The sequence below is a fragment of the Cercospora beticola genome, chromosome 3 (genome assembly GCF_033473495.1).
Source record: "Cercospora beticola chromosome 3, complete sequence".
Taxonomy (NCBI): Eukaryota; Fungi; Ascomycota; class Dothideomycetes; order Mycosphaerellales; family Mycosphaerellaceae; genus Cercospora; species Cercospora beticola.
The window spans coordinates 3,978,237-3,990,341 of record NC_088937.1 but is presented as its reverse complement, the minus strand read 5'-3'; the positions used below and the strand labels follow the sequence as shown (position 1 = coordinate 3,990,341).

The following is a 12,105-nucleotide window of genomic DNA, read 5'->3' as shown; positions in this document are numbered from 1 at the left end:
CACACAGACAGCATTTCGATCCGACGTTTGCCAAGGGACATTTTAGTGATCATCGCGAAGACCACGGTGCCTGCATAGGGTTCATGAGCAGCAGCAGGGGAGGAGAAGATCCCTTGTACATCTCACCTCATCCACTACCCAATGTTTCACCTTACGCGAAAGTCCATGGCATGACTTTTGTGTATGTAGCGTGGCCACCACGTGCAGCGAGGACGCCGAGTCAACAAACTCATCACACCACTCAAACTCATGTCCTGACAACAAAGCGAAACCTTCCCCTGGGGTATCACAAGTCTATCCACGGTATCCGAGTCATCTGTACAATTCATGTCCTTTCCGCTGGCTCCTTCACGACCTGGTGACTCCCAGACGTGCTTGGAGATTCGCTCCTCGCAATTCCAATGCTATCCGTTGCAGTCCTAATCCCGTCAATCGCAATCCCAATGCCGTCCGGATCAATGCCGTCCTCAGCCTGTATAGAATCATGCCGTTGCTCTGAAGTTTTGCCATTCTTACTCTGCTCACCAGGAGCCGCGGAACATTGCAACAGTGTCACCTGCTTCTCCTCTTCCGGACTGGCTGTTCGGACGTTTCTACTGGGATCACGCCTTCGCGGGAAACGCATGCCAGGTTTCCTCAAATCGCCTTCGCTCCTGGTGATACGTACCACGGATTGTGGCGCCGCGAGTCCTTGATCGTAGTACTGAACGACAGGAGGTTGTTTCGCAAATGGGTCGCCTGGAAGTAATCCCGTCATGCTGTCCTTCCTATTAAATGCTTGCTGTTCCTTTTTGCGACCTTTACTGCCATAGGACATAGGGGGTGACAAGTCTGTCAATTGGTCCCGGAGCTCATCATGGTGATATGGATCCCAAGAGGTGAAAGTATCCAGTCCATGGACATTCTCGTCTTCGCCGTCTGGTGCTTGCATGCCAAAGACGAGACTTTGTCGGGTCAGCGCATAGACGAGTACGTCGAGCCAGCCATTACTCGTCATCATGACTCCTACAAAGGTGAGTTCAGCATAGCCGACGCTATGCCCAGTCATGTCACGCAACCGGGCCACGACAGCTGGCAGCGTGCAAATAACATATACCACGGGGTAGATGATGACCGAGCGAGCGGCGGATTCAGCTCGCATCTGATGTTGGGATGAGACGTAGAAGAAATCCTTGATTCTGCGCTGCAGGACGATGAACATTGTCGTGTACAGTCCGACGACAGCGAATTCGGCTGCGAAAGAGGTCAGACAGGTGAGTATCATGGACGGCAGAAGATCACTCACTGAACAAGATCCAGACATAGTGTAACCACAGACGCTCATGCATATATTCTTCGTTGATCCAGCACCTGCACGCGAGATGATCAGTCATCTATGATTGATAAGATTGCCGAGATGGTGCGGTGCAAGAACTCACCACATCCCAGCACGCATGTAGAAATCGTGAGGATGCATTATTATGCCTGAGATAGTCAGCTCTATTCGAGCTCGGCAGTAGCTGATCGGCACATACCAATAGTTGCGAGAAAGAGTGAAAATGTCCAGATCCCGGCAATGGAGATAAGAAAAGGTATGCGGCTGAGGCGGTAGTCGAAAATAATGTCACCAAACAGGTGGCATGCCATTGCGAGCGTGGACACACAACTGCTGACGTCGCCGGTGTTGAGGAACCACGCTTGAGTCCAGCATGATGGAGTGAGGGCGAAGATGCCATTGTCTGCAAGCCACTGTAGACTGAGGACGAATCCAAGAGCTTGCTGAAGGTCGGCGAAGAGGAGGTTGATTAGAAGAATCAGATACTGGTGAAAGCGGGGGAAGGTCGATTTGTCCCGGCGAAATAGGCGATAGACGAGATGTATAAACAGAACGGCGGTCGACAGCAGTGACAGCAGACCGAATGCGGTGATGGCTGACAGGCCTCGGTGAATGACGGGAGGAAGTGGCGAGAGGCTCTTGGCTCCATTGGGCGCGTGTATGGCATCGGTCGCCATGGTCGTGTATTGAATTGATGGGGTCGATGTCCTAAAAAGAGCGTGAAGCAGAGATTAAAAGATTAATACGAAGTTTGATCATTGCCGGCCTGCGAACAAAGATCAGATGATGTGGAATTTTCGCCCTTGTTGATCGAGGTACAGCGACTTCCTTCCCAGAGGGATGGATGAGGACATCTTATGTGCATGCATCTCGGACGCATTGACAGTTGTGCGTACCACAGTGGCGGGCTCAGCACTACGCGTTTTCTGGTCAAGAGCTCTGTGGCTCGCGCTAAATGTGCTAGGGATATGAGCTGGAGAGGAGGATTTTCTGACGAGTAGCAGAAGCTTGACGAGGGTGCACCTGGCCGAAGGCAGCAGTTGAGCTCTCGCGACCAGCATGAGCTACCGAACGGTACAGTTGACGTCGCCTGCTCAAGCATCATGGCAGCATGTCGGCAGCTCGTTTGGGCTAAACCTTCCAGTTCGATTGAGGACTTGTGGCTCGCGCGAATACCACAACAGTCTTGCAAATGTGAATGAGAGCAGAGATCCAATATGGAAAGTAATGATCTGCGGCGCATGCGTGTAACGTGCTGAAGACCCGACCGAAGCATTGCAATGTGGGCACCGAGGGCGACTAGCAGCATGATCTGCGATAGACGACAGAAGACTTGTTCAAAATTCGGATAAGCTCTGCTTTTCGCGCTTCAGCGAGACGCGGAACCTGTCAATTGTGCAGTTGTGCAGCAGTCGTCGCCGAAACGAAGGGGATGGGATCCTGGACCTTGGGTGCGTTGGAATTAGCACAATCCCGGAGATGCTGGGGCACTTATGCAGCCTGGTCCTGGTATCCGGCACGTGAGCGTCCACGCCTGTTCGTACGGCATCATTGCCTAAGACGTTCGGCATTGCCTCAGAACGGCCAGAAAGACGACACTCTGCCCGTAAGGGTCAAATCGAGATGATTCACGGCGAATGGCGATGAAGAGCTTCACGGTATGGCGTTGCCGATGGCGGATGATGAGAAGCAGAAGAGGAAGACGAGTAGGAGGTGGCGTGAGCGGATGTCGCGTGCACGGCCACTGCCGCCAGATCCACAATTGCAATTGCATTTCCACTTTCTTCTTCACACAACGAACAAGTCACATCTCCTCCGCCGCCGCTCTCCCAGATGAGCCTGGCATGACTTTGGGTATCAATGTGCCAGATTCATTTCTGCCAGTCTCCACGAAACACGTCCAATCGAAGACCAGAAGAATCGCGGAGTAGCGAGAAAGCGTCAGCAGCTTGCGACATGAGAAACAACAACACGACATCCATGGACATTCAAGCTGAACTTGTGAACTTTCCTCCTCACCGACGGACCGATCTCTGAATATTGCCCGGTCGTATCAGAAGAGTGCCTGTACGATGGCCATGCCCCACAACCTTCCATTTATTAGACCTGGTACTGTCCGGCGGCCAGCATTTAGATCATAGACATGCTGGGATTGGAACTTGCGGTGGCTGTTGTTTTGCTTCCTCGCTTGAAAACTCCTGGAGCGGCTGCCTCTGCGTTGCTCACGTGTCTGACGATGTCTGGCGAGGTAATGGGCGGAACTGCTGTCAGAGCCCTGCTATCCGGCTAGCCACACCAATGAGGCTCATGTGAGAATGATTGAGGCCTCGTAGGTTTGCCTTAGGCTTGAGGGTTGTCAGTCTGCCTCTGTCCTTGGTGCCTGATCATCCAGACAGTGTCTCCGCCTGGTAGCTACGAAGAATGTAGAGTGAAGACTGACGTGGAGTGATGTCGCTTGCTCTCAGGCCTGGAGCTGAAGGTCGTAGGACCCGCTCGGATGTTCGGAGATATCTGGAGCTATTCGAAACCAGCTACAAGACGCACTCTCCGAGGTCGAATGCGAGATTGACATGTCCATACAACGTACTCCCGGACGACACTGATCTGTAGGAGACATGCATCTCTCACTGCACTGGTCCATGAAATTTCGGGGAAGGCTCAGCGTCGAGGGCTCTTCCTGGGAGAAGCCTGATGTCAAAGTCTTTCTGTGTTGCAGAGTGTGATGTTGCGCGGCCAGCAATATTTGGGGACTTGCATGGACTCATACTTATGCGTCAAAAGCTCCGTCGGTCGGTGCACCGAGGTGACTATGACGTGCCCGGGCTGTATCAGAGCGTTAGCCCTACAATAGGGCTTCTATAGGGCTTCTACTCTGCAGATTTGCGCCACTATTGAGTGAAGGGTAGGCGTGAGGGCTGCCAGGATATTACTACCTTCTACCCATTGCTGCTCCAAACGCATACCGCTGCTCCGGCGAAGCTTACAAGTCCTGCAGTGCAGAAACGCCAATGAGCTGCTCTGTTCCCTTTACGAAGTCCCGGCAAGCAGAGCCGGTGTTCTCTGAGCGCTATATCCAGGAACTATGATGGATCTACTTCGCCTCTACCGCCGTCACTGCGTCAAATAAGCCAACACAAGCTCGCTGTCGAACCATGAAAGGGATTTACTCTTTGACATGCAGGAGCCTTGTTGGTATCTGCACTCCACATGACGCCTGTCTTCTCGGACCGCCATCCCCTCAGCTCTAGGTGAAAATAAGATAGCGATCGGGATTCTTGCGTCTACTGAGCGAGCCTTGGGCCCAGAGCACGACCAGATGTACCAGCGCAGAAGTGAAGGCAAGTCAGGAGAGCTCATAGGCTCATGTTCACGGTGTGTCGCGGCATCTTCGTCGTTGTGCCGGGATATTAGGTAACGATCAACACTTTGAAAATCCTAGACAGAAGTTTCCGTGCAGCTCCAGAGGTCAGCGACTGCATGTCAGCTCTAGCAAACCATGTCTTTAACCCCTCACATGCGGACTTGTATATATGTAGACATCTGCGACCTTTGCTACTCCGTTCGTTCCTTAAGCTCACCTACACATCAAGCTACTCATCCAATTCAACTCAACCACGATGAAATTTCTATTGCTCGCTACCGCCGCCCTCGCTGGCCTCGTCTGCGCCTTGCCAACAGCAGACAAAGTCGTAGCCAGGCAGCTGGAGAAGAGAGAGCCGCCATGTTGCGACTCGGACAAGAATGGAAACCCAATCTATGTCGGAGGCTGCGAGTGGTGCGGCTTCGGGCCCCCTCCCAAGAGCTAAGATTGGTACTTTGAATAGCGTCGGGCGCTTTACTGGTATGTTGAAGGAGACTATTTCCTTCCGAACCCGTGAAATTTCGAAGAGCAACGCAAATACCAGAGCCCAGTCTCTGACTCTAGCCTGATTTGCTGCAAAAAGGACGACTACGCAATGAACAACGACGTTTCTCGTGTTACTGGAGAGCCAACCCCTGCCTCTGGTTTGGATATCGTTTTCAGAGGAGGAGAAGGACAATCTTAATCCTTTATGCAAAGCATTCGTTGGAACATCAAAAAGCCTGCCAACTTTTGCTCGGGACCCCTATTGCGAGCCGGTACCGCTGCTTCTTTTTTCCTTTTGGCGACTCAGCTTTTCTGAGTCGCCCTTGATTGTCGAATGAAATGTCGCAGTAATGGTTACCAGCCATCATTGACGACTTCCATGCCTGACATAATCAAGTAGTTTGACTGCATTAGCAGGATCGACTGATTTGGCGACGGAACTCGAAGGTACTTGTCTCGCATTGACATTTCTCGGTAAGGTAGAAGGCTCATTGTTCGTCATCGATCATACCCATTTTGAATTCATGCTCAGCACTGGCCCAAACAATGGAGAATAGGGTTGAGCGAAAGCCCTTCTGTGCCGTATTTATCGTAGGGCTATATGCGGAAGGGTCTCTGACCATGTTCACGGTGTCTCGCGGCACCATCGTTGATTCGTTACTGTTCCAAGGTGCAATCGACTGTTTGGGTATTTCCGAAAAGGAGCAGTCTTAGTGGCAATGAATCCATGTTTCATCGAAGCACACCGTGGTTTTAATCCCTCACTCACGGCGCGATTGCATATAGTGATCCATCCTTTATGGCCTCCAGTCCTCCATTTCTCACCTCCTAGACTCACCTCTTCGACGGCTTCTCGATCTAATTCATTTCAGCATAAAACCCCAAACTCAACACTCCGAAAATGCGATTCCTTCTACTGGCTGTCACGACTCTCATCGGCCTCGTTTGCGCCATTCCAACCGCGAACAATCTCATCGTCGAAGATCTAGAGATGAGACAGACCCCGCCGTGTTGTGCGCAGGACAAGAACGGCAACTATATCCGAGTCAATGGCTGCGTTCCGTGCTACACCGGCCCTTTCCATCAATAGATTGGCGTTCAGAAGGCCGTCGGGGGTCTAAGAACTGGTATGTCGCAGAGATATCACTTGAGCCCGAACCCATTCGCCTTCAGAGGCTTATGCGAAGGTCAGATCCCTGCCTTCAACTCTGGCCTAGACTCGCTACCACGCCAAGGGCCACTGCCATGCAACACAACGTCTTCCGCGCAACTTGAACAGCTATCTAAGCGTGCTGGATGTGCGACTGCTGTGCAGCGCTGCAGATTATCATTTTGTTTTTTTTTTCGAGAGAGAAGGACAGGAATGTTCAATAATCTCTGTGCATAGCATTCATAGAGACGTCGAGAATCAGCTCGATTGCTGCTTCCAACGCCATTCCTATCGTGTAACATTATTTTTTGCCATGTGAGATAAGCACATGAGGATAGTCTGTAGTTTTTCCTGACTAAACAGACCGCTTCGTGGCACATCCGGCTCGGTCCACGAGGACTCTGTCGTAAGGCTTGCAGTTGTCCGATCATAAATGACTACGGCCGTTGACCAGATTGCCAAGGCTAGTGGTTGCAACTCAGGTCGACTTTCTATTAAACAATTGCACTGGATCCCTCTGCTGCTAAGCAAAGCCGGCCTGCCTAGACAATTTGTGTACCTCACTCCCTCAAGATCTTTCCTCCGAACGTATTCTCTGGGCATTCAAAGTGTCTAGAACGCGTGTGTTTCTACAATGCCTACAGTCGAAACTATCTCAATCAATTGCTACGTGCAACCTAGTGATGGTCGATCAACAACTCGATCATCCTGTTAACGATTGTTAGTTGGCTGCAGTCATTGCCTCAAACGATTCGGCCTGAGCCGGACGACCGCAACTCCTGCAACAGTGCCATCCTAGGCCCAAGAGATCACAAGCGGCTTATGTCATTCCTACTCTGGCCTCTCGAATCTCCGACTGACCCAACGCCAATTTTCACTAGCCTCAACGTGAAGGCTAGTCCTGCAAAGATCAGTAATCCGCGTTCAAGGCATCTCGCGATATCGTCGGCCATTGCGTCGTCAAGACAAAGTCTTAGTCTTGGGATCCGAGATAGAACTCTGTTAGCAATCCCCAGCAGAACTCATTTCACGTTCCCGTATGTCTCAAAGCACTCATATATATAGATATAGAGCTGCTTTTGTTTTTTGCTACCCACCATCAACCGCTCGACTCGTCTACCTACCTGCTACTTTCTCAGCCAAACATACCAGACCACGGTCTCTCCTGCCCAAAAATGAGGTTCCTCTTCATCGCCACAACCCTCATCGGCCTCGTTTGCGCCATGCCGGCTGGCGAGATCCTCGTTGCCAAAGATCTGGATACGAGAGGAACACTACCGTGTTGCGAGGGTGATTCTGATCCCAGCTGTGTCATCTGCTACAACTAGGAGCGTCTTTCACTCTTCTATTGTTCCTGGATCCTGTCAAGAAAGAATGCGTTGCGCATTCGGTTATTGGTATGTCGATGGAATGCTTGTTACCAAGGCATCAGAGTTCCCATACTAATAGCTGTAGCATATCTATACCTTGAAGTACGAATCGATCTGCTTTGACCAACGATTATCTTCGATGCAAGGCGGTGGGCTCCCTGGAGTGTGAGGAGTGCCGTCCGAGTCCTTCATAGATACCTTCTGCTGTGGGACAGAGTGATGTTGCAATACTATTCGAAAGACAAAGGGGAGGAAGCAAAACAATTGGCTCTGTACATAGCCTCAAACTGCAATCGCAGTAACACCCTGTTCTTCGACCTGCAAAGTACTTTCTGGCAAAAATCTCGATCGGCTTGATGCCGACACTTTGCAGTTGCGTGCGGCATCGTGCGTCGCAAATTACAACACGCTTTTCTCGAGAAAGGAAGTGTAACATTGTGGTGTTGCTTTATATTCTCCTACGGCAGTGCCATGCCTGGACAGTTTGCTGCACAACAGGTCGTGTCAGCTCAAGAGTCTCTGGCGAGGTCATTCGAAGTAGCCCAACACACGTGCGGAACAGCTGATGTCGTGAAAGCAACAAGTTCGAATGAGCCGACAATGAGTCCGGGAAACTTGTCTAGCAACTCAGCAACGGGTCATCATTGTCTTGATGCGTAGCCAAGAAATGAGAGTGTGGTGCTCTTGTTGTCTCTACGGTAGAATTGAATAGTCTCCGGGCAACAGAGCGGATGTTATGGGAAAAACCGGTTTTTAGACGTTATAACTATCATATTGGTAACAGAGTATATCTCCTTCAATATCTAAAATGTCAGCGACCGTCACATTCCTCGCAAGATCTTTGGAAGGGATAATATCGTCTTTTCTTGCGGGTGCATCTGTGTTCAATGTATAATAACCAGCGTAATCTGTTCCGTGTCCGGGGGCAGCTTTCTGCCATATCGCCCACAATCTATCGATTTGACCATGGTGAAGATAAAAGATGGAATCTGCTACTAAGGTCAGCTCACACGTTGTACATGGCAAAACTTGTAACTTGACTCGCCTGCCGGAGAATACACGGTCGGAAGAACCCCACCAATATACCCATGTATGGTATCATGAGGCCCCCGCTCAAACGCCCTCGTGAAATTCCAAAACGTTGCCTCTTGCAACACACCTCGCAAAAAGTCCTTTCTCAGCTTATCTCCATGAGCACCATGCTTCCACCCAAACTCCCTACTCAAACAATGTTCCTCACCAGGACTCGCCTCTGGAAATTTCGGAATCATCATATTCGCAAACGGCCCCGTGGTCACACAACTCCCATTCAATATTGTAGATTCCCGCGTCGGGTTCCCATCACCTCCAAAGCCAAACGTTTCATCAAACACTGGTGATCTTCCCGGATCGTTCCAATCCAAACTCCAATCCCAATAAGGCATCGAACCTTCATACTCGCATTCGTCTCTCAGACTCTGCTCAAATAACGCGAGAAGCCATCGATGCCAAGGCAGGCATCCTGCAGCGTGGTGCATTCCAAAAAGGTTCTCGTAGTGCGCGTATACGAAATCCATGTATCGACTGATATCTCCCCTGTCAGGGAAGAAGTGTGATTGGGAATTTCGTAAGCATTGAATGGCAGAGATATAGTTGATTTGCTCTCCTTCAGTCAAAGTCCGCCATTCACGACGTATTGTTGGGACATTGCCGTTACTGCAGCGATTAATTGGAACGCCAAATGTCGATGGGAGAGTCTTGATGGTCGGCCAGGCCCAGAGAGCCGCGGCAAGGGAAACTGCCAGGAGTGTCAAGATGGCCAGAGGGACGTATACTTGGCTGCGGGTTGCATCCGTACTCGTGGCATTCTTGTCTTCACTTGAGCCACTCTCGACTTCATCCTCAGACAGATCCTCGCTAGGCAGTTTCTCGTAGGATCTTGTGATGCTGAAGAATCGCTTGATACTGAACTTGTTTCGTGTCTCTTCAATCATGTCCCTGAACTTCCTGAAGATCAAGATCCTGGCCAGTATTGGTGATGTTAGTAATGGTGATCGATTAAGAGGCAAGCTGAGATCTAAGCTTACGCAGATAGACCAAGTGAGATTTCGACGATCCGATCATGATAGTCGAGACTCCCCTTCATGACTTAGCTTCTCTTAGTTGGCTCTCGTAGCCAGGATAAAAAAAAAATCGCAATGACAGTGATCACTCATCTTGCGAATGCCCATGCTTAGTGTAATCAAAGGTTTCACTTCACTACTTCGGCCGATCCTAATCCCGTCAGCACGATTAGCAGGGCGGGACGACGCAATTTCAAGGGCAAGCCGTAGGGCAAAGTCGAATATCTCACCACGATACTTCTGGTCACCGCACAAAGCACATTCATCGTTCTGATCATCATTCGTATCCATGTTGAATTCGTGCATAGGCTGACCTGTCCCTCAAACCATATATCTGAAGTCCGGATGCCGATAACCCAGGTCTGCAATCTCCTCTTCACTCAGCCCATTCAGTCGACTGTTCCGGCCGCCACGTGCTCGTACCCGGTTTTCGTACAGACAGTAGAGCATACCACCGATCGCCAAGAAGAGGACAACCACCTGCGCAGACAAGTTGATTGTGTGTCCAGTCGGAAACTTGGGCCCGTCTGTTGCCAAATATGTCCATGTTGCGACAATGCCGCCCAACGTGCCTAGAGTCACGATCCACCCGCCTGAGACTGCTCGTACAGCGGGACCTGGGAGACTGATTAGTAATTGACTTGTGCTACCAGAAGTGATTGGACTTACCAGCCGCATTATTCAAGCCCCACGAGAGGAAACCAGGGCCTCCGGGGAAAGCGCCCAATGCACAGAGATATACGGCACCATAGCGAACATTGGCCGACATATCCGCGCGAAGCAGCGCAAATCCTGTGATACCCAAAGTGGTGAACGCAGCCAAGTACAGACCTCTTTGCCTAGTCTTGTCACTGATGAAAGCGATCAGAATGGCGATTGCAGATGCCGATACATAGACTGGCACGCTGTACAGCTGCGCCCTCGTTGCCGTCCAGCCCAGATCGCGCAGAATGGTAGGCATAAAGACCGAGAGACCTTGAACAGTGATGTTAATGCAGAAGAACCCAGCGGCACAGATGTAGTTGTTGATGTTGAGCAGAGCACGCTTGATGTGGTGCGGCTTCACGACCTGGTTCGCATTTGCTCGGTGTTCGATTCGTAGTCTCTCGGAGGCGATGAATTTCTCCCGCTCAGTCAACCAGGTCGATGTCTCCGGGCTTTGCGGCAGAATCAAAGGTGCCAGACCTCCAATAATCATTGTGAGCAGACCTTCGAAGAAGAAAATATTCCGCCATGTATGGATTGGTGCCGATTCGACTCCCCATCGAGGGATCTTGGCGAGTCCTGCAGCGAGCAGACCTCCAAAAGCACCAGCCATGGATGCTGCGCTCACGTATATTCCTACACGGAAGTATAGTTCCTTGCGCTTGTAGAATGCAGATAGAAAAAAGGCGATTCCAGGCATTGTGCCTCCTTCGAAGACGCCCAAGAATGCGCGGGCAACACACAATTGGTTGAATGTGTTTACCCATGCTGTGCACATGGATACAAGCCCGAAGCCGACGACGAGGAGCGGAATGTAGAACCTGGGCCCGACTCTCTTGAGGATGATGTTCGATGGTACTTCGACCAGGCAGTATACGATGTAGAAGACACTGAGGGCCCAGTTGAAGCGGACTCCGTAGAGATTGAGGTCGCGTTCCATGCCTTGAATCCTGCAAGGCAGTGAATCAGTAAAAATTCAGGAAAGCAATCTTCGAGCATTGGAAGTTTTGCGAAAGAGTAATGCGTACCGAGCATTTCCAATATTGGCACGATCGAGGAAGCAGAGGAGGTACAGCACTGTCACCTGTGGACTTTATCAGCTCGTGCAATCATGTATATCGCACCTTGTCGCACTTACCATCGGCACAATCTGAAGATCCAGCTTCCGTCTCACCCTCGTCTCCTCCTCTTCCGTCCATGTGATATTGTCCTGCGAATACGGATCAACCTTCAACGGCACATCCTCAACCAGGTCGGAAGCTTCCTTGTGGTCCGCCATGTTGAAAGTCCTGCAGAAACAGCAGTCGACGGAATAGACTGCACCAGACAGCAGAGCAAAAGAGAAAAGAAAGCGAGACTCTCGACGCAAAGATCGACAGTGCACTTTCAACTTATTAAAACCGGTTCCATTTGGAGCAAGCGAGTGACCACTCCATTCTCCACGCCGCCAAAAATACCCCGGCATTCCAACCCTACGAGATGCCCCAGTTCTGCCGGAGCAGCTGCTTACTCCTAACGGCAGCAGGTTTCGCGTGGCGAATGACGGATGCCCGAGGCAAGCGATAAACGGCAATCAACATCCTGCACTGCCCAAGACACTGCCAAGTGTACCCAAT

General features: G+C 50.8%; 3 protein-coding genes across 3 annotated transcripts; all 3 read right to left on the bottom strand.

Annotated features, from left to right (window-relative positions):
* Positions 1 to 325: 325 nt before the first annotated feature.
* Positions 326 to 1,992, bottom strand: RHO25_005545 (uncharacterized protein; the record flags this gene model as incomplete). Its single annotated transcript, XM_023596436.2, has 4 exons — positions 326 to 1,233; positions 1,286 to 1,350; positions 1,419 to 1,464; positions 1,515 to 1,992. The coding sequence occupies 4 exons, from the start codon at positions 1,990 to 1,992 to the stop codon at positions 326 to 328; spliced, it is 1,497 nt and encodes a 498-aa protein (XP_023456559.1).
* Positions 1,993 to 8,683: 6,691 nt separating this feature from the next.
* RHO25_005544 (uncharacterized protein) lies at positions 8,684 to 9,807 on the bottom strand (the record flags this gene model as incomplete). The annotated part of the gene is made up of 2 exons (XM_065602665.1): positions 8,684 to 9,683; positions 9,749 to 9,807. The coding sequence occupies 2 exons, from the start codon at positions 9,805 to 9,807 to the stop codon at positions 8,684 to 8,686; spliced, it is 1,059 nt and encodes a 352-aa protein (XP_065458737.1).
* A 298-nt stretch (positions 9,808 to 10,105) lies between these two features.
* On the bottom strand, positions 10,106 to 11,768 carry RHO25_005543 (uncharacterized protein; the record flags this gene model as incomplete). Its single annotated transcript, XM_023596434.2, has 4 exons — positions 10,106 to 10,401; positions 10,454 to 11,439; positions 11,518 to 11,573; positions 11,628 to 11,768. The coding sequence occupies 4 exons, from the start codon at positions 11,766 to 11,768 to the stop codon at positions 10,106 to 10,108; spliced, it is 1,479 nt and encodes a 492-aa protein (XP_023456561.1).
* Positions 11,769 to 12,105: the final 337 nt, after the last annotated feature.